This window comes from Phocoena phocoena, chromosome 3 (assembly GCF_963924675.1).
Source record: "Phocoena phocoena chromosome 3, mPhoPho1.1, whole genome shotgun sequence".
NCBI lineage: Eukaryota > Metazoa > Chordata > Mammalia > Artiodactyla > Phocoenidae > Phocoena > Phocoena phocoena.
In genome coordinates this window covers 42,632,469-42,660,324 of record NC_089221.1, presented here as the reverse complement: position 1 = coordinate 42,660,324, position 27,856 = coordinate 42,632,469, and the positions used below count along the sequence as shown (strand labels likewise).

Here is a 27,856-nt window from a genome sequence, read left to right as displayed (position 1 = left end):
GTTATCCTTGTTCAAACCTATTAACCTTCACTTTCCGACTCTGGAGAATGGGGGATATAATTGTACCTATCTCATAGGGTTGTGATGAAGTTTAAATAAAAACCCTCTAATACATTTATCTCAGTGCTTGGCACTTATTGAGTGCTTGATAAATGCTGTTATTATTAATAAAATGTGACAAGGCTCTATTGGAAGCACACATAGTGAGCTATAGAAGCACAGGAGTGCTGTGTATTAGCGTCCAATGACTGATGTAACAAATTACCACAAATTTGGAGGCTTAAAACAGGACACATTTATTCTCTTACAGTTATGGAGGTTAGAGGTCCAAAATCAGTTTCCCTGGCATAAGGCAAGAAATCAGCAGGGGAGGCTTTAGGGGAGAAGCCATTCCTTGCCTTTTCCCGTTTCTGGTGAACCAGCATTTCTTGGTTGTGCATTACCCCAGTCTCTGTCTCTGTGGTCACATTTCCTTCTCCTCCTCTGTGTGTAGTCAAATCTCCCTCTGCCTCCTTCTAGAAGAACATGTTATTTCATTTAGGGGTTACCCAGATAATCCAAGATGTTCTCCCCATCTCAAGATTCTTAGCTTAAACACATCTGCGAAAGCCCTTTGCCGTAGAAAGTAACATTCATAGGTTCTAGGGATTAGGATATGGATATCTTACAGGGCCATTATTGTATTAGGATTTCTCTAGAGAAACAGAATGAATAGGATATATAGATATAGACAGAGATATAGTTATAGGTATAGATATAGATATAGATAAGAGGCTCATGAGGTTATGGAAGCTAAATCACACAACCCTGCCATTTGCAAGCCAGAGAACCAGGAAAGCTGGTGGTATGATTCAGTCCAAGTCCAAAGGCCTGAGAATCCCAGTTCTCGGCTGCTGTTGTAAGTTAAGGAGTCTGAAGATCTGTGGACCAGGAGCTCTGATGTCTGAGGCCAGGAAAAGATGGATGTCTCAGTTCACAAAGGGAGAGAATTTGCCCTTCCTTTGCCTTTTTGTTCCATTTGGGGTCCTGGTGGTTTGGATGGTGCCCACCCATATTTGTGAACGTGGATCTCTTTACTCAGTCTACAGAATCAAATGCTTCCAGAAACACCCTCACAGACACATCCAGAAATTACATTTTATGAGCTATCTGGGCATCTCTTAGCTCAATCAAGTTGATGCATAATATTGACCATCACAATGATATAGCCCACCACGGGCTGCCCAACCCAGTTTAGAATGGGGAGGAAAGGAATGTCAGAGACACTTTCCTGAAGGAGTTGGTGGCTGACCCCAGCCATGAGGGTGGGCTAGAGAACTGCTGAAGAGCATCCCAGGTGGGGAAACCGTATGGAGAGAGTGACAGTGGACAAGCCAGAGAAACATGGCTCATTGTCAGTTCAGTGTGAAATTTTTAAATCATTTTTCTTAGCTGCCATATCAAATTCTTTATTTTCCCTCTTTTAAACTCAGGATTATTTTGTTTTTAAATGTATATTTAAATTTGGGACTCCAGGAAAACCTTGATCAAGAGTATCATGTTTGTTGCAAGTTAAATATATCTTCAAATATGGTGGCTGCTCCCTTTCTTGCTGCCTAGAAGGGTGAGGGCTGCTTTGCTGGTGTTTGCAGAGGTTGCAGACCTAGCCCAGCCCACCGCCTGAATGGGGCCCACAGACATGCTTTGCTTAATCCCACGCGTTTTAAAATTTTTGAATCACTTGAAAACTTTGAAAAGTAGGGAAATTGATAGGAAAAGTCTCAATTTATAACTTCTGTTAAAACATGGGACAACGTACCCCTCTATCTTTCTTGCTGAAACACGAGCATGCCAATCAGAGACAGATTCCCACCACCCAGTCTCCTTCTGACTGGGGCTGAGCCTCTCCAGTCTTTGAGCTGGATCTGTGGTTTCCTTGTCTGAGAGAAACCAAGAAGTAGGAGATGAAAGTCTGAGTGGGCCACATTTCTCCCTCCAGGCCCACTTCTGCCAGCTCCTTCCCTGCTGCTCCCTTGTCTGGGCTTCTGAGGATGAGACGCCAGATTTACGTTTCCAGGGCTCTATCTTTGCCGCTTTTCAGCTTTTCCTGTTCCTACTCAAAAACAAGAACAAGGTTAGAACAATCGAAAGGCAAAAAAATTGACCCCAGACAACACTGTTCACAACAGCAAAGGCCTCGGGCTCCTGATTTCTCTTTTTGTGGAGAAGGTGCCCTTTTTGGTGCAGTTTCTGGAGGAAAACAGAGCAGCAGTAGGGGAGAGATCTCCACCCATCAGCTGGAGTGGCTGCAGGCGACCAGGTGATCACCTTACACACACTTACTAAAAAACCCAAACAGGGGCTTCCCGGTTCGGGAGGATCCCACATGCCGCGGAGCGGCTGCGCCCGTGCGCCCGTGAGCCATGGCCGCTGAGCCTGCGCGTCCGGAGCCTGTTCCTCCGCAACGGGAGAGGCCACAACAGCGGGAGGCCCGCGTACCGCAAAAAAAAAAACCCAAACAAAACCAATATTCACTGCCTTAATGTTCTGGCATATTTCCTTCCTATCTTTCATTTATAGATAGGAAGTAAGACCACATGGGAATACTCTTTTATGGTGTCCATTTTTCACTTGGTAGTATAGTATAAGCATTTTTGTGTTTTATTGAATTTAATCCTATCTTTAAAGATTTTTAATTTGAGGTGAAATCATAAAAATTAAAAAACATGAAATTAAACATAAAATTAAACATTTTCAAGTGAAAAATTCAACGGCCTTTAGTACATTCACAGTGTTGTACAACCACCACCTCTATCTCATTCCACAATATTTTCATCATCCCAAAAGAAGACTCAAAAAAAAAAAAAAAGACTCCGTACCCATTAGGCAGTTTCTCCCCATTCTCTCCTTCCCCCAATCCCTAGAAACTACTGATCTGTGTTCTGTCTCTATGGAGTTACCTATTCTGATATTTCATATACATGGAATTATACAATATGTGACTTTTTTTGCATCTGCTTCTTTTACTTTTCATAATATTTTCAAGGTTTATCCACATTATAGCATTTTATTAGTACTTCATTCCTTTTTATAGCTGAGTAATATTCATATACATATTGTTATACAGGCATATATATACTCCATTGCACACATACATTCCCCCTCAATTTGTTTATCCATTTCCACCTCTGGCTATTATAAATAATGCTGCTGTGAACATCTGTGTACCTGTAGTTGAGTACCTGTTTTTATTTCTTTGGAGTATATACCTAAGAGTTGAATTGCTGGTCATATGGTAATTCGAGGTTTAAATTTTTTTTTTTTTTTTTTGCGGTACGCGGGCCTCTCACTGTTGTGGCCTCTCCCGTTGCGGAGCACAGGCTCCGGACGCGCAGGCTCAGCGGCCATGGCTCACGGGCCCAGCTGCTCTGCGGCATGTGAGATCTTCCTGGACCGGGGCACGAACCCGTGTCCCCTGCATCGGCAGGCGGACTCTCAACCACTGCGCCACCAGGGAAGCCCGAGGTTTAAATTTTTGAGGAACTGCCAAACTTTTTCCACAGCAGCTGCACCATTTTGCATTCTCACAAGCAATGTACAGAGCTTCTAATTTCTCCACATCCTCACCAGTAGTTGTTATAGTTAGGTCGACTGGTTGACTATAGCCATCTTAGTGGGTATGAAGTGGTGCTTCATTGTGGTTTTGATTTCATTTCCCTAATTTCTAATGGCTGCAGAGTATTCCCTTTTATGGATGCCACATAACCTAGTCAATTCTCCATTGGTAAACACTGAGTCCCTCTCATCTTTTTGCCCTTACATATATACTCCAGTACCCACCCTCACGTTCTCAGTTGAAAGCATGGACTGTGGAGTCAGGCAGATGAGTTTAGGGTATAGCATCTCCATTTACTCCTAGTGTGGTCTTAGGCAATTCACTTAACTTCTAAATCTCAGTTTCTTCATTGTAAAATGGGAATAAGTAACAGACCTGCTTCACCAAGTGTTTCAGAGGATTAAATATGAATGTGCATAAAGCCATTAACATATGGGTTTGTACGTGGTAAGAAATCAATAGATGCTGGAATCTTTGATTTCTTCCTTAAATTCTTAGAGGTGACATTGCTGGGTCAGTACAGATTAGGCACATATTTGAGGGTTTTTGATACACATTGCCAAATTGTCCTTTCCAGATACTAATTGACATCCCACCAGCACTGTATGCCAGTGTTTGTTTCTAGAACCTTCAACATTGGGAATTGTCATTTAAAAAATCATTGCTAACATCTCATTATTGTTTTAAATTTGCATTTTTGATTATTAATGAGCTTGAATATATTTGGGGTATTTATATCTCTTTAATGTATTGTCTTTTTATGTCCCATGCTCACTTTTCTCTTGGGATGATAAACTTGTCTAAATTTCTATAAGAGCCCTTTATACAAAGATATTAACCTAACATGCCTGTCATTTTGTTAAAAAATAATTCATTTTCAGTTTGTCATTTGCATTTTAATTTCACATAACTACATGGCATGGCTCACCACTAAAGGATCTGTAAATACCAAACTCTTGGTGTTTCTCACAGGGGATAGACAGAAGTTGAGCAAGTTAGGCCTCAGTTTTCCCATCTGAAAAATGGGATTGGACTAGAAAATTGCTATTTATTTCCAGACTTTATGATATTTTATGCTTTTATGAAATTTTATGATTTTATATTAACATCTTCTATGATCAGTATATAGTGTTATTCAACTTAATATTTTATATTTGTATGTAATAGTAATAAGTGTAAACATAATTACTCCTGAAACTGCTTTGGTATGTCTTCAGACCCTTGAGCAGAGGCTCTAAGTGTGATATATATATACATACATATATAAAATGTACTAGGTGAGTTGTTTATAATTCTCTTTTAAGGAATTTTAACTTTTGTATCATTGAGGCTACTATAAATCATGTATCTGTTGTTAAATAGGTATTTGATGCAGTTAATCCAACATACTCTAACTTCAAGAGCAACTTTGCGAAGAGGCTATCGGCTGAAGTTCCTGTTGCCAGTAGCCCAATTACCACAAGATGGCGGCAAAGCCAAACCAGGGATGTGGCAGCCCATTCCTTTGGGGGAGAGCATTCAACAGCTGACCTCCCAGAAACTGTGCTGAAGATAACTCCTGAGAAAGAGACCTTGATTCCAGGTGAGGTAATAAAAATGCCACAGGCCAGTTTTGAAATCTTAAAAAAAAGATGTATTCCTGAGAGAATCTTTGTCTTACAGAAATATCTGATGTCACATTTAGTCAACTGCTTTTCTCTTTTTCTCCCTTTGAATAAGAAATTTCCAGGGCCAGGGGGAAGGGGAGGCCTGAAACAAAACCAGAAGAAAGTATGTTGTATTTTAAGTGTGTCTCTGAGATTTGCATTGGTAGATTATTGCTTTTGTAAAGACTTTAAGTATGTATAAATATGTGTATACATACATATGTATACACACAAATATGTTTCTCTTATGTTTTGTGAAGTATAGAGTTTTTGATGACTCTGGTAAGATTCCTTGTCTACAACAGTCAGGAAAAAGATGTATTAGTAATGAAATAATTAGGTATGAAATAGGAGAAGAAAAAGATGAAAACAGGAGAGGATGAGTGGAAGAGAAAGAAAAGGAAGGAAGAGGAGAGACATGGAGAGTACAGAGGAGACAGAGAGAGAGAGAGGAGGAATAAGAAGAAGAAAGAAGAGAAGAGATGAAGGGAGTAGAGGGAAACAAGAAGAGAGGGAAAGAGGGAAGAGGGAAGCAAAGAGAAGGAAAGATGAGAGTGGGACAGTCTAATGCCTGTCTGGGACAGAGATGGGGAATGGGCAGCAAAGCTATGATCTGGTGGGCAGGGATCCAGGATTAACCTGTCAAAGCTTTGAAACACAAGCTCTCCTTCTAAAATATGTCTCATTAGCACAACTTTAAAAAAATTTTCCCAGCTTTATTGAGATTTATTTATTTTGGCTGTGCTGGGTCTTTGTTGTGGCATGGGTTGTGGCATGTGGACTCTTAGTTGTGGCATGCATGCAGGATCTAGTTCCCGGACCAGGGATCAAACCCGGGACCCTGCATTGGGAGTGCTGAGTCTCACCCACTGGACCACCAGGGAAGTCCCAGTTGAGAAATAATTGACATATAATACTGTGTGGGTTTAAGGTATATGACATGATGACACAATGCACTTATGTATTGCAAAATGATTACCACAATAGAGTTAGTTAACATTGCCATCACGTCACATAATTACCATTTTTTTGTGGTGAGAACATTTAAGATCTATTCTCTTAACAGTTTTCAAGTGTATAATACAGTATTGTTAACAATAATCATCATGTTATACATTAGATCCCCAGAGTTTATTCATTTTCTAATGGGAAATTTGTGCCCCTTGACAGATACCTCCCCATTTTCCCCACCCGCTAGCCCCTGGCAACCACCATTCTACTCTCTCTTTCTCTGAGTACGGCATTTTTAGACTCCAGGTATAAGTGATGTCGTACAGTATTTGTCTTTCTCTGTCTGACTATTTCACTTAGCATAATGCCTTCAGGGTCTATCCATGTTGTTGAAAATGGCAGGATTTCCTTCTTTCTCTTGGCTGAATAATATTTCATTGTATGTTTTTGTATTCCATTTTCTTTGTCCATCCGTTGATGAACACTTAGGTTGTTTCCATGTCTTGGCTACTGTGGATATCTCTTCAAGATGCTATTTTCATTTCCTGTGGATAAATACCCAGAAGTGGAATTGCTGGATCATTGCTGGTAGTTCTATTTTTATGTTTCTGAGGAACCTCCATACTGTTTTCCATAGTGACTGCATGAATTTACATTCCCACCAATAGGAGCACAACCTTTTTTATTCCCATCCTTCAGAAGCAAAACTTGACACTTAGTGATTTAATTTCTGTTCTTCCTTTTTAAAATCCTAGGCAATGTAATTCATTGTCTTATCAGCATGTTTAAGACAAATGGTAACTTACTGCCACTCTTTTCTCAATGACATTAGACACAGTGAGGCACCATAGTCCTGCAGATGGAGAGGGAGCGCAAATCATTTTTTTTTTTTTGATAGGTAAGAAGTGGATTTATTTAGAGAGAAACACACTCCACAGACAGAGTGTGGGCCATCTCAGAGGTGAGAAAGGCCTCAAATCATTTTTAAACCAATGAAATTTTCCTGTAATAGTAAGTATCAACACAGAAAATTGCTGATTGAAACAGTAGGAGATAAAGGGTTGTAAGAAAGGTCATTCTTATGGCTATCTTCTGAAAGATGTTTTAATTGAGGGGTGATTTTAATGCTAATTGTATCAGAGGAATTTCTGGCTAAAATTAAGGGCTCCCTTTTCCTTCATAGTTCCTTAATTAATTATTTTCAAATAAAGCATTGCATGAGAAATTCAGAATTATAAGAGAGATTATCAGTCAAAATAATTTTACAAGAAAGTATATTTCATTTTCTATTAAGTTAATACTGCATATTAATCAGAAACATTGGTTTCTCAGTGTTTTGCTGGTGGGGTTTCTTTCTTTTTGTTCCAGAAGGGTGAACACTGAAGACCCTCCCATCCTAAAAGGGATGTTTGCAGAGAGGTTCATTTGCAGTCATGCTCTGTGAACAAAACCTGAGAGGTCCTGGATTCCTTAGGCTGGTGGACCTAACCTCTTTGTTGATAACTGGGGTGATTGTCAGTACTAGCATCCAACTGTAACGTTTTATTTCTCATTTGAGGTTCAGAGAGACGGCTTCTTCTCCTCTTTACTTGTCTACAAATAGGACCAAACAAGGATGCATAATTTTGCAAGACAAAGAGTAAGATCTGAAACGTTGCAGAAGGGGCTTCCCTGGTGGCACAGTGGTTGAGAATCCGCCTGCCAATGCAGGGGACACGGGTTCAATCCCTGGTCCAGGAAGATCCCACATGCCGCGGGGCAACTAAGCCTGTGCTCCACAACTACTGAGCCCGCAAGCCACAAGTACTGAGCCTGTGTGCTGCAACTACTGAAGCCCACGCGCCTAGAGCCCGTGCTCCACAGCAAGGGAAGCCACTGCAATGAGAAGTCCGTGCACCGCAATGAAGAGTAACCCCCCCTTGCCACAACTAGAGAAAGCCCACGTGCAGCAACGAAGACCCAGCACAGCCAAAAATAAATAAATAAATAAAATACATTAAAATAAAAAAGCCTTTAAAAAAAATAAAACTTTGCAGAACATTTCATGTTTTCATCCCTCTTTCCTCCTTGAAATTAGATTTTGGATTCATCCTTCCTCTTAGACTTTGGATGGCCCAGAAATTGAGGTGTTGGGCTCTAGGAACATTAGTGACAGTTTATCTAGCACACATTTGTCCAAATGAAGAAGGGATTGTCATATCGCAAAAGGCCAAGTTACTTAATCTAGTGGTCCCTTGGTTCCGCTGATGAACAAGTGATATAGCAGATATTTAGCTTTAGAAGATGACTTGTCAAAGTTTTCAGTGCAGTTAAGTATGGTAAAGGGCCTTCTCAGCTGTGAGAAGAGAATAGAAATGGACAATAACAATGCAAATAACATTGACTCTTCCATGACTGTAACTTAGGAAGTATTTTACTAAGGTCATCTCAAACTAGCTTTACATCTTTGTGCAGTAGGAAGAGGGAGAGGCAAAGTGATTTGCTTATGATCATGTAGTGAACATCAATGATTGGAAGGCAAGCATCCCATAGTGATTTCCTGGCAGGATGATCACAACCTGGGCAAACCAGGTACGCTTCGCTCCATCATTTTAAGCTATTGAACTGTTTGTATCCATTCTTCAAATCTGCAAATGTGTACTTTCCAGGCAGACATAAAGCATTTCTGCTGCTGCTGCTGTTGGGGTCAGGTCTTTAATCTTAGCATTTCCTCCTGGTTTTGGAAGCCATTGAGGCACTTTCTTACCCAGCGTTCACATATGAACCCAGTGCTCTGCATAGGCCCTGTGCCGCCCTCTCCACCCCACCCCACCCAGGATTTTGCAGAGACCAGGGCCTGTATCTTCACGTTCTGTTCTATGGTACATGCCAAGGGCTGACCTCCAACCAAAGGTTTAAAAGATTATATTGTTTTAAAGACCAAATTCAAAGCTAAATGTTTTTCTGGCAGGATCCTACAAAGAGCCACTGAAGACCCCCAACAAAGGAAGTTTTGAAACAAATAGCTCTGCTCTCCATTTTTGCAAGGCACCTCATGCACTGGATGGAGGCAAGAGGAAAACTGTTGCCTCAAAAGGCCAGGTAGGTAAAGAGGGAAAACTGAAGATCTCACATCTTGAGAAGCTCAGACAACTGAGTCCCAAATGTGAGGTAAGAGCTGGCTTAGCTGCTATGACAAATCAATAAGAAAATGATGGGTTCCTAATAGAAAAAAATGAGTCTGTGAGGGACATGAAAAGAGGCATTTCCAAAAAGAAATAGAATACCTGGCAAATACACAAAAAAGTGTTTAATTAGCATCAGTCAAAAAAGTGAAAATGAGACTAACCATCAACAAGGTAAAGACTAAAAATAGAATAAAATTATACATACTATGGTATGTTTCCTCTCAGCCCAAAGGTCTCTTGTACGATCATTTCCCAACTATTTGGGAAGTATGTGGTGACTTGGTCTGCCCTTTGGGGTGTCTCAGGATCAGTTTGACTCTTCGTCTATAAGATGGTCTTTTAAATATTTCCCTTATGTCTTTGTTGTTTTTTAGTTTCTCTACTAAGTTAATTTAATTCCTTTAAGTATCTTATTTATTATGGTTTTAAGATCATAGGAGTCTGCCCTAAATCCTTTGTGCACATTAAACATCAGTAGCATGTTTTTAGGTTTATCAAATCGCATGAAGAACCTCTGAAGAAATCAATGTTTCATTTAGAAAACTTTGAACTAGGAATGTCATAAATTCTCAATTTAGGCAAAGCTACTCATTGAGTGTGTGCTTCCTGTGTTTGGCATATACATCTTGCTGGAGGAACAATAAAATATTGTGAATGTAAATTTTAATTATTTGAGCTCATATGCAGTTGGAAACAAATGTTATTAGAGCAGGTCTTTTGCTGGGTGCTTATTGTTGGGTAAGGGTTTGGGGTGGGTGGATGGCCAAGGGGTTCTATTGAGGTAACTATGGGCGCTGTTGAGCTCATGCCCAGGCCCGGCTATTAACACACCTGTCCTTTCCACCCTCTAGTGCTGTTTGGAGTTTTTACTGCCCTGGCCATCACGACTTCCCTTTTCCTTCCCCTTGTGCTGTCTGGTAACTCGTGGCAGCAAAGTTGGTGGCTCTGTCTGTGGGGTCACAATGGTGTTGGCAAGTTACTATTGTTATAACAATTGTTATCCAGGCAGAACATCATCCCAGCATCACTGAAGAACCTGGGCAGGGAATAATGGAAGCCTTTTTACTGCTTTATGTAGAGCATTTGTTGTCACGACTAATTGGAAGTCAAGCATCAGCAAGAACGGTGCAGATATAAAGTGAAGTCTTTTACTTCGACAGTAAACGTGTGTCTTCATGTAGTCCTTAGAGATCACCTGGGGGGTGTTTCCGCAATGAGGCCTGCCTAACTCTAGAGATTTCAGAATTCTCATATCCAATCGGCTCTATGCCAAGTTGCTCATTAAAGTATTGGGTTAGCCCAAAAGTTCGTTTGGGTTTTTCCATAAGATCTTACAGGAAAACCCGAATGAACTTCTTGGCCAACCCAATAATAAGTGGCTCTCACCTAGGGAAGAGTATCCCCGGGTATACTGAGCAGAAGCACACTGTCTGGGCAATGCCTTGGTCAGCTTTGAGGTAACTATGGGATTCTGAAGAAGTGAATCTGTGAAGAGTTACATTGAGCTATTGACCAGCAGGTCATTGTAGGAATGTTATTTTATACCACTGCTTCTCAAACGGGGGCTACTTTGCTCCCCAGGGGACATTTGACAAAGTCTGAAAACATCTTTTTTTTTTTGCGGTACGTGGGCCTCTCACTGTTGTGGCCTCTCCCGTTGCGGAGCACAGGCTCCGGACGTGCAGGCTCAGCGGCCATGGCTCACGGGCCCAGCCGCTCGACGGCACATGGGATCTTCCCGGACCGGGGCACGAACCCGTGTCCCCTGCATCAGCAGGCGGACTCTTAACCACTGCGCCACCAGGGAAGCCCTGAAGACATTTTTGATTATCACAACCAGGGATAGATATCTAGTAGACCACAATAATGCATTACCTGCCAATAGTTCTGAAGTTGTGAAGCCCTGCTTTATAATTAATTGTTTTACTTTGAATACCTAAAAATCCATGATTCATTGACTGGCAATGCCTATTATGTGATACAATATCTGGGAAGAAACCCAAAATATCAAAATTATGCTCAGCAGAGAGACTTCTGTCTGAATTATGGTGATCCAGTGATTAAATGTATTGTTGTGAAAGAGATAAAAGAGAATCTTCTCTGTTTTAACTATTTTCTATTGTATTTCTAGAATAAGTACTTTTCTTTCCCTTTTTACTAATTTGCCCATCTGTTTTTGATTGGAGTTGGAAGTAAGAACATCAGGAGTGCTCTTTATATACTGGCCCAGAGAGATAGCAATCAGAGTTTTGTGCTCATGGAAATTTAGGCAATTTACTTAAGCTGTCTCTGACTTGATATTCCCAGTTCTCATGGGTAAAGGTGTTAGTGGAAAAGGACCTTTAAGATAAGAAGTTTAATTCTAACATATTACAGATGAGGAAAATTGAGGTCCGGAGAAAATCTCAGTAACAGACTGAGAGACCATCTCTGGGTTGAATGCTGAGAGGCACCCCTTGAAATAAATCTTTCTTAGGGAAAGCATTCTTACTAATACTCAACTTTATTGTTTATTTTTATTTATTTATTTTTTTTCGGTACGCGGGCCTCTCACTGTTGTGGTCTCTCCCGTTGTGGAGCACAGGCTCCGGACGCACAGGCTCAGCGGCCATGGCTAACGGGCCCAGCTGCTCCGCGGCACGTGGGATCTTCCCGGACCGGGGCACGAACCCGTGTCCCCTGCATCAGCGGGCAGACTCTCAACCACTGCACCATCAGGGAAGCCCTCAACTTTATTGTTTTGAGGAGGTCTTTTAATTTCAGAGAGTACTAGAAATACGACATTTCAGTTCTTGCAGGCTTTGATGATGTCACTGGCATATGGTTGGTTTGTGGGCTAAAAGGATTTTTAGGCCCGAAGAATAAAAGAGGATTTTATTGTAGCTGAGTGATACCCTCCCTCTGGAGTTGTTGGGGAGATAAGAAATAATATAGCAGTAAAACGTTCAGCACTGTGTTTATTACACAGTGGTTAGCTAATAAATAATGGCAATTATTCTAGTTTTGGTTTCAGTAATGTGTAGCCTTTGAATTTTGTAGTGAATTAGCAGCTTTAATTCTATACCATGCAACACATCTGATATGTACACATATGTTTCTGAATAAGTAATCTCTTTGTGTCTGTTTTCAGAAATGCTTAAACCAGCTATTATCGACCCAGAAAGTGGCTCAGCAGGTTAATGGGAAAATGCAGCTCTGCGAGCAATCCCAATGCATTCGGAAAGGTAGGGGCCAAAGATTTTCTGTTTGTCCTTCTTTCCTACCCTCCTCTCTCCCTGCCTCCTTCATTTCTTCTTTATCTTAAAATATTTTATTTTTATATTTGTTAGAACAAACTCAACATAATTGTAAAATGTAGATAATTCTTGTGATCCTCTGTCTTAACCATCCCTACCAACACTTCCTATTTCCCAGAGGCAACCACCCTTAGCTCTTCCAGCTATACCCCCTGCTATTTACATCTATGTTCTAAATAATGTTTGTAAACTGCTTTTTTTTTTTTTTTTTACAATTTTTGACTTTATCACAACTTTCTAGCATAGTAAGAACTTAGCTCTCCTCCTGTTTCATTCATCTCCCTCAGTCTATTTATATTACACTTTTAAAGAGTAAAATTAGTATTTAACGTTTACATCATATTACTATAAAACTATTATTTCCTGTCAAGCCAAATAGTGTACTATAACTATGCCTCTTTTCTAGTATAACCTTTTTTTTCTAGACTTAAAAACTTGCTTTATATTTTCATTTATTAGATACCTGTGAAATTATGACTGTTTTCCCTAAATGCTCCCATGTTTTGTTCCACAGCCATCAATAATATTTTCCACGTACCCACCCACATCAGTTCTTGTTTTCCTTGGTGGCCTCCTACCCAGAGCCTGCTGAACACGCTGCTGTCTTGGCCAGTCCCACAGCTGTGATTCTGGGACTTCTCTTCTCTGATGTTAGATCCTCTATTTCCGGGCAGCCACGTTGTGCTCCTTCTGGGTTTGCTGGTCTGAAAGTGTGCTTACCCTACTTTTACACTTGATTCATAGTTTGGCTGGCTACAGATTATAGTTTCGCTCAGAATTTTGTGAAAAAAGATATTGCTTTATTGTTTTCTGGCATTCACTGTTGCTGCTGAGAAGTTATATGATGTTGTGACTTCCTGTCCTTTGTATGCCACCTGCTTTTTCTCTCTGAATGCACACAGAAAAATCTCTTATCATTAGTGTTTTAAAATTTCATGATGATAAAGCTTCGTGCAGAATAAAAAAAAAAAAAACCTCATTATAACTGACAAGCCCACTGGTAGATCTTTTCAGTCTTGGAGACCTGTGTCTTTTAATTCTTGGAAAGTTTCTTGAAATATTCTTTAGTAATTTCTTCACCTTTGTTTCTTTTTTCTTTCTTTCTGAAATGTTGACCATAATTGTTGGTCCTTCTGGATTAGTTCTCTTATTTTTTTCTATTCTATTTTTCATCTCACTTTTTCTTCTACTTTGTAGGTGGTTACCTCATTCTGTCCACTAGCCTTGAGATTAAAGTTTTTATTTTGGCTATCCTAGTTTTAATTTTAAAGTTTCTTAGACACTGTCAGGCCTCTCTTTCTCTCTCTCTCCCCTATACCCCTTCCTCCCTCCCTCCCTCCCTCCCTCCCTTCCTCCCTCCCTCCCTCCCTTCCTCCCTTCCTCCCTTCCTTCCTTCCTTCCTTCTTCTCTCCTTCCCTCCCTTCCTCCCTCCCTCCCTTCCTCCCTTCCTCCCTCCCTCCCTTCCTCCCTCCCTTCCTCCCTCCCTTCCTTCCTCCCTTCCTTCCTTCTCTCTTTCTCTCTTTCCAGCATCCTGTTCATGCTTCATGTATATACTATTTTCTCTTATTTCTCTGAAAAAATTTCACATACAGTTTTGGAAGGATTGCTCTTCTTCCTGAATTATCTTTCTTTGCTTAGCTCCTCCCACAGTAGTTTTGGTTTCCCTCTTTCAGAGTGAAGAAAGCTTCAGTGAAGCTTCCTGAAATGTGTGGTGTTCTGGAAATAGCACTAAGGTAAAGACCTGTGACCTGCCAAATTCACTATGACAATTTTCACTCTGTTTTTGCTGGTGCTCTTGAGTTAAGAGGCTGTCATGTTTTTAGTTTATTCAGGGAGTAAACATCTGTTTTCTTTTGACATGTGCACGTGTGTGTATGTACAGGGTGTTTGTGTGTGTGTGAACTTGACAGTCTTATAACCAAACTCATCTCATTCTAAACCTTCCCTGTGCCTCTGAGCCCTGACCCCTTGTGGGGTTTCTGCAAGACAAATCAGCTTGCTTCTCTTCACCATGGCCCCTCTATAGGCACTTGAGGGTCATTTCTTATGTTCCTCCTGGTCAGCTATCAAACCTTTATCAATTTTGCAGAAAATTACTGTAATGTCTTCTTACTGCTATTTCACTCCCATACTCTTTGTTCTTATATCTTCACACACCTTAAAAAAGTCATCTGCTGTCATTCTAGTGAGGTCGAAAATAGGAGGCAGAGGAAATACACTTATGTGGCCATTCTTCTGACTTGACTTGCAAGTCTGTTTCTCTGCTAAAGCAGAGATGACTTTGGTGGCAGCACTGAGGAAGATTTGAAGGGGTTGGCTGTTGGAAGCAGAGTCTAATTGAAAGGAGTGTTCTATGAAGGGCTCTGTTCTTAATTCTTTTAAGGGGATTTAAAGTGTGAAACAGATTCCACATAAGCCAGGTAATTACTCTTAGGCAAGTGGATCACTGGGACAAATTTTATCCAGGTGCTGTGCATATAAAGTATTTCTTCATGCCTCACCCATATTTGCTAAGACTCTGAAACCTCACAGTAGGCACCTCCTGTGACTTGTAAGTATACCTATCGGGGCCAAAGCTGGTAGAAATCTTTGGGTGGTAATGTCATGTGTGCATCAGGGCGACTCTGCAGCCATGCAGTGGGGAGATATTGCTACTGTGACAGTTTCTAGAAGGTCCTCCTTCCATGCTGCATTCAGTGCTCCCAAAGTCAAATTTACCCTGCCACCCATGTGTTCTCCTTCCTACTTCCCCTTTCCATCTTGGAAGTCTTTGTGTCATTCATGAGATTGTTATCATGGTTGGAAAATAATTGATTAGGAGCGTAGCTCTGTGAGAGAAACTTAAGAGAACTAGTGGTTCAACTCATAAATGCCAAGGAATCTTGCCTGTTAAATTTCCTTCTGGGAGAAGATAACTTTGTGCATGTGTATTTTTCATGCCTGTTTCCCAGCCGTATAAAAGGGACAAAAACAGAGTTAGATGCATAAAAATAGGCGCAAAAAGTTTAAGGCCTGGTGAATATTCTTTTGGGAGGTTTGGGAATGTACAGTTGGATGAATGAGTGAAACTTATCGTTTACTTCTTTATTCTTAGAGTTATAATTTCTTAAAAGCAAAATAAAATATCTGGGGACACGTCTTACCTTAGCTCTCCCATTTCTTCTGATCTGATCAGCAACAAGTTTGTGTTTCTGTAACATGCTGAAGATTTGATGTAGAATGGAAATTGTATATTCTATAAAGGCAGAAAGAATGTACCTGTATTATTTTGTTATCATAGGAGATCTATCTATCTCTATGTATCTATGTATTTATCTATCTGTCTACAATCTATCCATCCATCCATCCTATTTTTTAGAGAATTTTTGAGTTCACAGCAAAATTGAACAGAAAATACAGAGAGTGCTCCTATAACCCTGCCCCAACACATGCACAACTTCCCCCACTACCAACATCCCACACTAGAATAGTACATTTGTTATCATCAATGAACGTACATTGACACACTGTTATCGCCCAAAGTCTATAGTTTACATTAGGGTTCACTCTTGGTGTTGTGTATTCTATGGATTTTGACAATGTGTAATGACACGTAGCCACCGTTATAACAGCACGTAGAGTAGTTTCACTGTTCTAAAAATCCTTTGTACTTCACGTATTCATCTCTCCCTCCTCCTCTAACCCTGTATCCATAGTTTTGCCTTTCCTAGAATGTCATTTAGTTGGAATCATACAGTGTAGCCTTTTCAGATTGGCTTCTTTCATTTAGTAATATGCGTTTAAGTGTCCTCCATGTCTTCTCATGGCTTCATATCTCATTTCTTTTTAGCGCTAAATGATATTCTATTGTCTGGATGTACCACAGTTTATTTATCCATTCACCTATTCAAAGACATCTTGGTTGCTTCCAAGTTTTGGCAATTACGAATAAAGCTGCTATAAACATCTGTGTGAAGGTTTCTCTGTGGACATAAGCTTTCTACTCACTTGGGTAAATACCAAGGAGTGCGTTTTCTGGATTGTATGATAAGAGCATATTTAGTTTCATATGAAACCTCCAAACTGTCTTCCAAAGTGGCTGTACCATTTTGCATTCCCACCAGCAATGAATGAAAGCTCCTGTTGCTCCACATCCTTGCCAGAATTTGGTGTTTGTCAGTGTTTTGGATTTTGGCCATTCTAACAGATGTACAGTGGTGTCTCATTATTGTTTTAACTTGCAATGCTCTAATGAAATATGATGTTGAACACATTTTCTTATGCTTATTTGCCATCTTCTTTGGTGAGGTGTCCAGATCTTTTGCCCATTTTTAAATTGAGTTTTTTGTTTTCTTATTGTTGAGGTTTAAGTGTTTCTTTGTATGTTTTGGATAACAGTCCTTTATCACATATGTCTTTTGCAAATATTTTTTCTCAGTCTGTGGTTTATCTTCTCATTCTTTAGATACGTCTTTTGCAGAGCAGAAGTTTCTAATTTTAATGAAGTCCAGCATATCAGTGATTTCTTTCATGGATCATGCTTTTGGTGTTGTATTTAAAAAGTCACTGCCAGGGAATTCCCTGGCGGTCCAGTGAATTAGGACTCGGTGCTTTCACTGCCATGGGCCCGGGTTCAATCCCTGGTTGGGGAACTAAGATCCTGTAAGCTGTGTGGTGTGGCCAAAAAAAAAAAAAAAAAAAAAAGTCACTGCCAAAACCAAGGACATCTAGATTTTCTCCTGTGTTATTTTCTAGGAGTTTTATAGCTTTGTGTTTTACTTTTAGGTCTACAATCCATTGTGAGTTAATTTTTGAGAAGGGTATAAGGTCTGTGTTTAGATGCATTTTTTAAAATTGAAGTATAGTTGATTTACAACATTGTGTTAGTTTCAGGTGTACAGCAAAGTGATTTGATTATTTTTTTTTCCCAGATTGCGTGTGGATGTCCAGTTGTTTCAACATCATTTGTTGAAAAAACTAACTTTTCTCCATTGTACTGCCTTTGCTCCTTTGTCAAAGATCTGTTGACTGTATTTGTGGGGCTCTATTTCTGGATCTCTATTCTGTTGATCTATTTGTCTGTTCTTTTGCCAGTACTACACTGTCTTGATTACTGTAGCTTTTTAGTGAGTCTTTTTTTTTTTTTTTTTTTGCGGTACACGGGCCTCTCACTGCTGCGGCCTCTCCTGCTGCGGAGCACAGGCTCTGCAGCCTCCACGGCATGTGGGATCCTCCCGGACCAGGGCACGAACCCGTGTCCCCCGCATCAGCAGGCAGACTCTCAACCACTGCGCCACCAGAGAAGCCCTTTAGTGAGTCTTAAAGTCAGATAGTGTAGGTCCTTCAACTTGGTTCTTCTTCAATATTGTGTTGACTTTTCTGCATATACGCTTTAAAATCAGCTTGTCAGTGTCCACAAAATACCTTGTTGGGATTTTAACTTGTATAGCACTGAATCTATAAATCAAGGTGGAAAGAGCTAACATGTTAATGATACTGAGTCTTTTTATCCATGTACCTGGAATATGTCTTCATTTATTTAGCTTTTCTTTGATTAGAGTTTTGTAGTTTTCCTCGTATAGATCTTGTACATATTTTGTTAGATTTATACCTAAGTTTTTCATTTTTGAGGTACTTATATAAATGGTATTGTGCTTTTAATTTTAAATTCCAGTTGCTTATTGCTGGTATATAAGAAAGCAGTTGACTTTTGTATATTAATCTTATATCTTTCTATAATCACTCATTAGTTCCAGGAGTTTTTTGTTGATTCTTTGGGTATTGCTTTTTTTTTTTTTAATATAGAACATTATGTTAGCTTCAGGTGTGCAATGTAATGATATATTTGTATATATTGCAAAATGATCACCACAATAAGTCTACTTTACAACTGTCATCAGATAGAGTTACAGAATTTTTTTCTTGTGTTGAGAACTTTTAAGATCTACTTTTTAAGCAACTTTCAAAGATGCTGTACATGCTGTACGTTAAATTCTCATGACATTTATTTTGTAACTGGAAGTTTGTACTTGATTTTTTTTTGAACCTTTATCAGCAGTGCTTGAGTATGTATTTCTAGTACCTTGTAGTTCTGCCCACAACTGCAGGTTTTCATAGCTAACGTTGCAACTATGAGTAACAATCTGGCTTCTTGGTATAGCATTGTGAAGCTCTCATTCTTTTGTTAGAAACCACGTGGTCATAGCACCACAAGTTACCTGGGTGGGGCTCATTTCCTGCTGATCATGTCATTCTCAGTTTGATTACAAGCCAAGTGGTTGGAAAGATGAAAAGACAGTGGCTTGTGGTTTAGGCTTAGTGGGGTCATTTGTTGAGAAGTAAAACTGAGCACAGGATAGAACCTTGAATTCAGATAGTCATGGGTAACACTAGCCAAAAGTAACTCTGTGTGCTCTGGTACAGAAACAGTGAGAGAAAGAGCCAAAATCAATGACTCAACAATCTTATTGACAAAGACTCAGAGTAGGGCTTAGGTCTATTAGATAATTGTTGATGTTATAGATGCATGGATATGTGAACATTACTTTGGTTTTAAAATCTCAAGTGACAGAATAAATATTCAAAGCATGATGTAGTGTCTCTGTGTGCTCCCCACAAAATCTGTCATTACATTTAGGCCTGGTATTCATGTGCTTTTTATTAGAAAATGTCATTGAATATTTTTTAAAAAATTGTTTAAATTAATACTGAAGTCTTTTTCTTCCTTTCCTCCCCCCGCAACTTATAATTCAATTTTATCATGATGACCACTTTATCACCCACTTATCTCTTAATACCTGCAAAGATAAAGATTTTGTTTTCAGGATTATAGTGTAGAACTGTTCATTTCTTGTAGGCTGCAGTGATGGAGTCAGAGATGAATACTTCCACATTCAAAGGTTCAGTGATATAAACTATTCCATACTCCAACCAGAGGTGAAGATTCATCTTACCGCTCTTCGAAATGACTATTGTAAGTTATTGCTTAGATCATGAATTGAAAAGTTGAAATGAAAAAATGTATTCTGTGCTCTGGCATAAACTTGAAATTTTATTCTGGAAGAACCAGATGGCCTTGTGCCTCATGCTTAAATGGTGTACCATCCAAATATGGTTAATATAGTGGTTTTTTCATTGTGGAATTTTCATGTTCAGGAATGGGTATTGTTGGTCTTGGTGAGGCATAAGAACTACACATTATGTTTTACTGTATTAGAATGAAGTGTATACTACCAAACATAAAATAGATAGCTAGTGGGAAGTAGCCGCATAGCACAGGGAGATCAGCTAGGTGGTTTGTGACCACCTAGAGGGGTGGGATAGGGAGGGTGGGAGGGAGGGAGACGCAAGAGGGAAGAGATATGGGAATATATGTATATGTATAACTGAGTTATAAAGCAGAAACTAACAAGCCATTGTAAAGCAACTATACTCCAATAAAGATGTTAAAAAAAAAGAATGAAGTGTATAAATGGTGGCCTGTTCTTATTCTTATATATTATTTATTTATCTACACTCACAACTTCTATTTTTTATTAAAATTTTTTTTATTGGAATATAGTTGATTTACAATGTTGTGTTAGTTTCAGGTGTAGAGCAAAGTGAATCTGTTATACATATACATATATCCATTCTTTTTGCTTATATTTTAAACATGGATAAATCTTGTCAAATAACTACATTGGCTCTTTGTCTCTAGCTTCTTCTTATGTCACTAGCTTGTGATCTAGTTGGGAAGATGGGACTAACCCACATTGACCTGCTACCAACATGCCAATGTAGAGTATAAATAATAAATTGTGGGGTTTAAGGAGTTATAAGGACTATAAGTAGTTTGCTGATCTTTGGATTTGTTCAGAAAGGTTTTGTGGAGACATTCAGACTTGAGATGGATCTTAAAAGATGAGTAGGACTTGGAGGAGTGGAAGAGAGAAGATAGAGCATCTTCAGTGGTGTTAGCAGCATGAACAAAGGCAGGATGTTGGTAATTCATGGTAATTAATGGCAATGAAGAGGATACACTGGGGACTAGTGAATAGGAGGTGGTTGCAGATTATGGATATATTTCAAATCCTGATGTAGATTTTTAGATTTGTTGTGGGAATTCTCAACTAGGAGAAATATCAAAGGAAAACTCATGGCAGAGTATGCAGAATGCAATTAGCAGGAGAGCTACCAAAAAGTAAGGGACTGTTTTCTTTCCATGAGGAAAACTATATGGGAAGAGGGACAAGTTTAAGATTATTCCACGTTTTGAAGCAGGGGAAGGATGGTGTCACTGAGAAGACAAGTTAGCAGGAGAAGTCATGTGAGGAGGGAAGATTATTCTTGCAATATTACACTTGAGGAGACAGTGAGATATACAAGAGTTTCTGGCAGTTTATTAGAAATGAGGTTTGTAGTTGAAAGAGGGGAAAGGCTAGAGTGTAGGTCAGATGAGTATGATTGAAGTTGAGAGCCCTGGTGAGCTCTCCTGGTGAGGGAGAAAGGAGCAGAGGGAAGAGGTCTGCTTCTCAGGAGCATTCACAGAGAGGAATGAGCGGGAAAAAGCAAAATCATTAAAGGGAGCAGTTCTCCTACCACTCTCCTCCTATACCTCTAAGAGAATTTATTGCCATGACTAATAAAAATTGAAGAATTCATTTCAAGAGATGTTTAAAAAGCACAACACTCATGTTAAAAAAAAGCAAACAAAAACCTTTTGTGCCTACTTCCCCTTCAGGCCATAACCCCTTTTGTCTCCTCCCTTTGACAGCAAAACTTATCAAAAGATGTCTATATTCACAATTTCTTATTTCTCTCCCCATTGTCTTTGAATCCACTTTAGTCAGCTCTTAAATCTCACCATTCCATTGAAACTGCCCTTCCAAACATCACCCAAAACTCTTCATTTCTAAATCCAGCAGTCACTTCTTGGAGCTCATTTACTTAACTCTATCAGCCACATTGGAGACAGTTGGTCATTTCCTCCTGCTTGATATCGCACTGTCTTGGTTTGCCTCCTAACTTTCTGTTCACTCTTTCTTAGTGTTTTTTTGCTGGTTTCTCTTCCTCTTCTATCTCTCTGCCTCCTAAATTTTGGAATGCACCAAGTCTCATTCCTTGGACATCTTTTCTTTTTGACTTCTATTCTATTTTAGTTGATCTATTGGCTCTCTGGCTATATCTCCTTGTATTATGTTTTTAGTTGTAGCTCTAGGGATTGCAATGCAATCTAAACTTTCTCAGTCTACTTAGAATTACTGTTGCATATTTCACACAATATGTAAAAATCTTGCAGTCACATGTGTCTCCCCAGCCCCCAACTTTTTTGGGAGAGTTACTTTAGTTGTCTATGTTTTAAATCTACATGCATTGAAAACTCCACCATCTTTAAATTTTACTTTAAAGAGCCATACGCATTTGTGTTTTAAATATTTTAAGAGAGAAAAAATTGTCCTTTATATTTACCCAAATATTTACCAATTACAACATTCTCCTTCATTCCTGAAGATCCAAATTTCCCTCATATAATTTCCTTTCAGTCAAAAGCTTCTGTTAGTATTTCTTGCAGATCAGGTCTGTTGGTAAAGACTTCTCTTACCCTTATCATAATATTTTTGCTTGATGTAGAATTCCGGGTTGTCAGATATATTTTTTCAGCACTATAAAGATGTTCCACTGACTTCTGGCCTCTATGGTTTCTGGTGAGAACTCATTTGAAACCTTGCTCTCTTGCTTCCAAGACCTGACTCCAATTACACATATGCTAGATCTGTGGATATTATCCCACAAATCCCTGAGGTTCTGTCCATTTCTTTAACATTTTTTCCCCTCCATGTTCTTTATTTTTTATTTTATTTAATTAATTTATTTTTAAAATGTTTTTATTGGAGTATAACTGCTTTACAATGGTGTGTTAGTTTCTGCTTTATAACAAAGTGAATCAGTTATACATATACATATATCCCCATATCTCTTCCCTCTTGCATCTCCCTCCCTCCCACCCTCCCTATCCCACCCTTCTAGCTGGTCACAAAGCACCGAGCTGATCTCCCTGTGCTATGCGACTGCTTCCCACTAGCTATCTATTTTACATTTCCTCCATGTTCTTTAGATTGAATAATTTGAGTTTTTCCTGCACTTACACGATTTGGGGTTAGGCTGAGATGTGTGTGGGTTTATACACTCACAATTAGAGGATGCCTTTCTGTGGCTCCCCTCCTATCCCTCCCAGGCTTTCTCCTCACACTTTGGCCATTTCAGGCTCCTTTCTCTGGTTTCTTTGACTAGCGACATGGTGGGCTTTCTGTCAGAGTTTGAGCTGCTGGTGTTACTCCATGATTGGGGCCCACCCTCAGGGTAAAGCCGTGTGAAGAAAAAAATGGAAAACTCACCCCTGAGCAGGTTGCTTCTCCAAGTTTTCACTCCCTTACTTGGTTTACCTGCTTTTGCTGATTTTCCAGAGTTCTCAGGTATTTGTTTTTTGAATTTTGTTCAGAGTTTGTAGTTTGCATCAGTGGGAAGGATGAGTTATAGGGGATTAGACTGCTCTAGTGAAACTGGTTTGCTTCATAATTTTGTACTGATATGTGTCAATCAGGATAGGAGTTTCTGTCTTACAAGAAATAAGATAGGGTACAGTTTAATATGTGGTCATACAAATATGGTTTCTCTGAGCAGTCATATGATTTTTATAGAGTAAGATAGAGAATACTACTAAGAACTTCTAGATATCATAAATAAGCCAGAGATCACCTCTTCTAGATATACTGTAATTGGGTTGCCTTTTGATTAGCAATGATGGTGTCATCTCCCATATGTATATTCTAGGTCTGAGGATGTCTCCATAAGAATTACATGCTTTTAAATTTTAATGATCTGTTAGATGAAATCCATTTATATTTATAATGGTAGATGAAACTGCCAAGTTTTCTAAATGCCTCTAAATAAGTATATAAGAGCATAAATGGTAAGTGTTATTGCTTATTACACTGTGTATCTTGATACAAGATTCTATTCCAGCTTTCATTTTTGAACTTCTCATGGTCTGCTTGGATCCATGATTCTGTTTTCCAGCCAACCATAAGGAAGTTATCAATCTTTCTCCTCTACCTATAAATAAAGTTATTTGAAAATATTTTTATTTGGCTGTATAATCACCCTAATTTGAAATGCTTTTCTTATAGATCTGAATATCCTAGACTGGAATTTGCAAAATCTTGTTGCTATAGCCCTTGGATCTTCTGTATACATCTGGAACGGGGATAATCACAATAGGATTGAAAATATAGACTTAAGTGTCACTTGTAACTATATATCTTCTGTGTCCTGGACAAAAGAGGGAACCTGCCTGGCAGTTGGCACCAGCGAGGGAGAAGTGCAAGTACTGGTCAGCTTTTTGTTTCTCATAATGTGTTCTGTATAGTTGCCAGATAACTAAGATTGACTTTTAATAACAGCTTATTATAAAATAAAGAAACTATAGTAGATGTGGTACTTGAAGCTATGAGGAGTAAGAGGATATACCATTTTGGGTCTTTTCTGAATGGTGTTTAATGAGGATGTAGGGATACTCTGCTTAGTTTTCTCACACAAGCTTTCTTTCGGTCACATTTCCTTTTTTCGCCCCCGTTCTTTCTGTCGGACTAAAGTTGGACTTAGGAGATCCCCAGTTTTAGGACTTTGGAGAGAAGAAAACAACCTTCCAGTCTTCCTTTCTCACCTTAAGCCATGATCAGGAGTAGAGTTACTTAAAATGAGTGAATTTTTTTTCTAATAGGCTCTCTGAAATAGGAGCTTACCAAGTTTCCATCAATCTATCTAATTTCTCATGTACCATTATTGTTATTGTTGTTTATTAGCAATAGTGTAAACAATATCGCTCAGGTGTTCAATGACTTTGGAGGGTCACAGATGGCTGTACTGTTTTCTCATCTCTGTAATGATACTGGATACTATGAGGGTTATGTCATGATTTCTTCTTATGCCAAAGTTCTCATTCCTAATATGGGTCAGAATATCATTGATAGCTGGCAGAAAAGGAGTCTCTTAGCAGTAAATAGAATTCCTGACTTTACAAAGTGTCTAGGCACTCAAATTTTATTTGTTGATAACTATAGGTGAATTTCCAGGTTTGGAATTCCCACAGTTTGAAGGAACTGGAAGTGTCATAGTGATTCTCAACCCTTTGCAGCCCATTGACTTCACCTGGAGAACTTTAAAATAAATGCCATATCCCCAGGCTCTTACTCCCACCATTAAATCAGAATGGCTAGCACGCATAGCCTGCTCCCTCAATGATCCTAATATGCAGACAGCATTGAAAACTGCTGACTAGGGTTAGAGGTGCCGAACTTTCACTTAGCATAAGGACTGGCTATATCAACACTAGTTGGCTATCAGGCCTTTGAGAAGACCGTGGGTTGTGAAAATGCTACATAACCGTGCTTGTTCATTTTTTTCAGTTGTGGGATGTGGTCACTAAAAAGCGACAGAGAAATATGCTTGGTCATTTGTCAGTAGTTGGGGCTCTAAGCTGGAATAACTACATCCTTAGCAGGTGAGCAGTGTCTTACTGGAACCAATTATATTTGCATCACCAATTGACTATGGGTGCTGAGTGAACAGAACTACAATATTTAAAACCAAAACCAAAGTAAAACAAAGCAGACATGATTAGTAACAGTTATGATTCTACCTGTCAGGTATTCAGGCCTGGTGCTATAAGAGGTCCAGTGGCCACATGTACCATGGTGGCTCTGTGCCTAAAGCATGTACTCATACTGAGATGTGACGTTCAGGATTCATTAGATTGTTCAGATAAAATGTAAAACTCTGTTTAAGCAAAAAGTTTCTCTGTACCAAGTAATACCTACTAGAGGGATATGTTTTTGAAATGGGTATTTATTGATATCAGTATCACTAATTTGGAATATGTTAAGCTTTCTGGGGGGCACATTTCCAATTCACAGACCCACAGAGGTTAGAGCTGGAAGGAACCTCATAGATTAACCAGTTCAGTGATTCTCAGACTTGAGAGTGTGTCAGAATCCCTGGAGGACTCCTCAAAACCCAGGTTGCTGCTCTCACTCTGGGAATTTCTGATTCAGTAGGTCTGAGGTGTGCTGATAATATGCATTTCTAATTTCCCAAGTGATGCTGACACTTTATCACTTTTGAGAACTACTGATTTAGTCATCTAACTGCTTCTTTTTGACCAGGAACGTTAAGCGACTTGTCCCTGTGAGCCTACATAATTGGTCTAAATACGTATTTAATAACAGTCATTCATCTTCATACTGTATTTCTTAAAGTAGATTTAAATTTAAATAAAATTTGAAGCCTTTTACAATTTCTTTAAGTAGCACAGATGTAAATTTGATATTTTAATACCTTGTGATTATAGGCCAGACTTAAAACTACTTAAGCAAATTGCTCTTATATAAACCTAAATATTTACCCTGTGAAGTTGTTGTACTCTGGTCAATTCTATACTCGAGTTCCTTTTACAATCTATTTACATTGCTTAAGTTTAGTTTCATTATCCGTGAGGAACATGAACAAACACTTTCTTACAATCATAGCAGCTAACATTTTAGAATACTCTGTGCCAGGCAATGCGCTAACTCTTTAGGTGTGTAATCACGTTTTAATCCCTGCAATGACATTATAAAGTGGTTTATATCCCCCCACCCTCTTTTTCTGAGGAGTAAACTGAGACACCAGCCTGAGGTCACATGGTTAACGTAAGGGGAAGAGTCAGGCTTCGAACCAGGTGGTCTGGCCACAGAGTCCATACTGTTCATCAAAATGCTATCTGGGCTGTGCCTAAGTAGTTTTTAAAAATCTGATACTGCACTTTGAGAAACTTCAGAAATAATTGTGGGCAGTTATTTACTTTCTCCTTGGAGAAAACTAGTCCAGTAAGAGTTCATTATCTTTGTGAGACAGGACCCTTATCATCATTTGGATCCAAATCACTGAGAGTGGAGACATTATCCAGTGATTTTGAATCATATTGCAGTTTGCTGTGACATTCAGATAGTTTTATGTTCTTTTTAGATATTAGTAGCATGAGCAAACTAATAGTAGATCTGTAGATTAATAGAAAAAGGAAATAATACATTTTTATGTCTAACACATATATCATACACATATGCCATTTCATTAAGATAATATGAAATATTCTGAATTCCAGAAAAGTAATATTTCCTGGGTTCAGTACATAAACTACTATCTGGGAAAATATGATAATCTTATAAATTTATTTTTTCCATGCCTGCATTAAAGCCATTAAAGTTAAAGCCATTAACTTTAAAGCATCATATTAAAGCCATTAGAGTTATCTATCAAAATATATCTTTTAAATATCCAGTTTTGAAACTGTGCCAAGCAAATCTATTTCACTTGTGGGAAGAATCACCCAGGCAGAATACTCCATCCTTATTAACTCAAGAAATGTCTATGCTTTGAATCTGTCCTAAGGGGTCTTTCAGGAGTTTGAACAATACTTTCTTTCATGTTATGCTTATGCAGCATTAGGGCTCAAGTTTTCTGTCCTAAACCTGCCCCTTTACCTCTGAGCAGTGGGTCGAGACTGGGCCGTGTTTATCATCACGATGTTCGGGTAGCCCAGCACCATGTTGGAACTCTTCACCACAAGCAAGCTGTGTGTGCCCTGAAGTGGTCGCCGGGTGGCAGGCTGCTTTCCAGTGGCTGTAGTGACGGACTGCTGACTATATGGCCCCATGATCCAGGTGTGAATGCACAGGGTCACCCGCTAAACGTCATACCCCAACCTACAGCAGTCAAGGTAATAAAAATCCAACAGTTTTGAAAGGTGTGCTTGCGCTGGAGGTTAGTTAAGCATGGGGCATCTGGTGTAAAGTTAGTTAACATATAGTTTTGCTGAAGTGACAAGACAAAAGATCTGCAGAGAGCTGCTTCCTGGAAAGAGCTGCTTACATTCTTCGATGTCTTATCAGAAATACATTGAATTGAACTAAGAGTTTCTGGAGACCTGGGCAAGCCAAACCTTGTGGCAGCTACTACCTGGGGAATCATAAGAACAGTCACTAGTGTAAATACTTTCACACTCACCACCGACTAGCCAACTAGTATAGCAGGAGCAGCAGCAGACTCAGAGGTTGACGTCTGTGTGATTTCTTTCATGATGGAGATTCTAGTTTTGCCAGAACAGCTTGTTTATAGTAAAAGCTAACTGGAAGTAGGGTATTGAAG

General features: G+C 39.2%; 1 protein-coding gene across 1 annotated transcript in view; it reads left to right on the top strand.

Annotated features, from left to right (window-relative positions):
- The window catches only part of CDC20B (cell division cycle 20B), a 63,090-nt gene that overhangs the window by 20,432 nt on the left and 14,802 nt on the right, over positions 1 to 27,856 (top strand). The window contains exons 3-9 of the mRNA XM_065874439.1: positions 4,958 to 5,177; positions 9,143 to 9,273; positions 12,490 to 12,583; positions 19,491 to 19,607; positions 23,803 to 23,999; positions 25,081 to 25,175; positions 27,203 to 27,428. Of these exons, the coding sequence (XP_065730511.1) occupies positions 4,958 to 5,177; positions 9,143 to 9,273; positions 12,490 to 12,583; positions 19,491 to 19,607; positions 23,803 to 23,999; positions 25,081 to 25,175; positions 27,203 to 27,428 (1,080 nt within the window). The remainder of the gene's footprint in view (positions 1 to 4,957; positions 5,178 to 9,142; positions 9,274 to 12,489; positions 12,584 to 19,490; positions 19,608 to 23,802; positions 24,000 to 25,080; positions 25,176 to 27,202; positions 27,429 to 27,856) is intronic.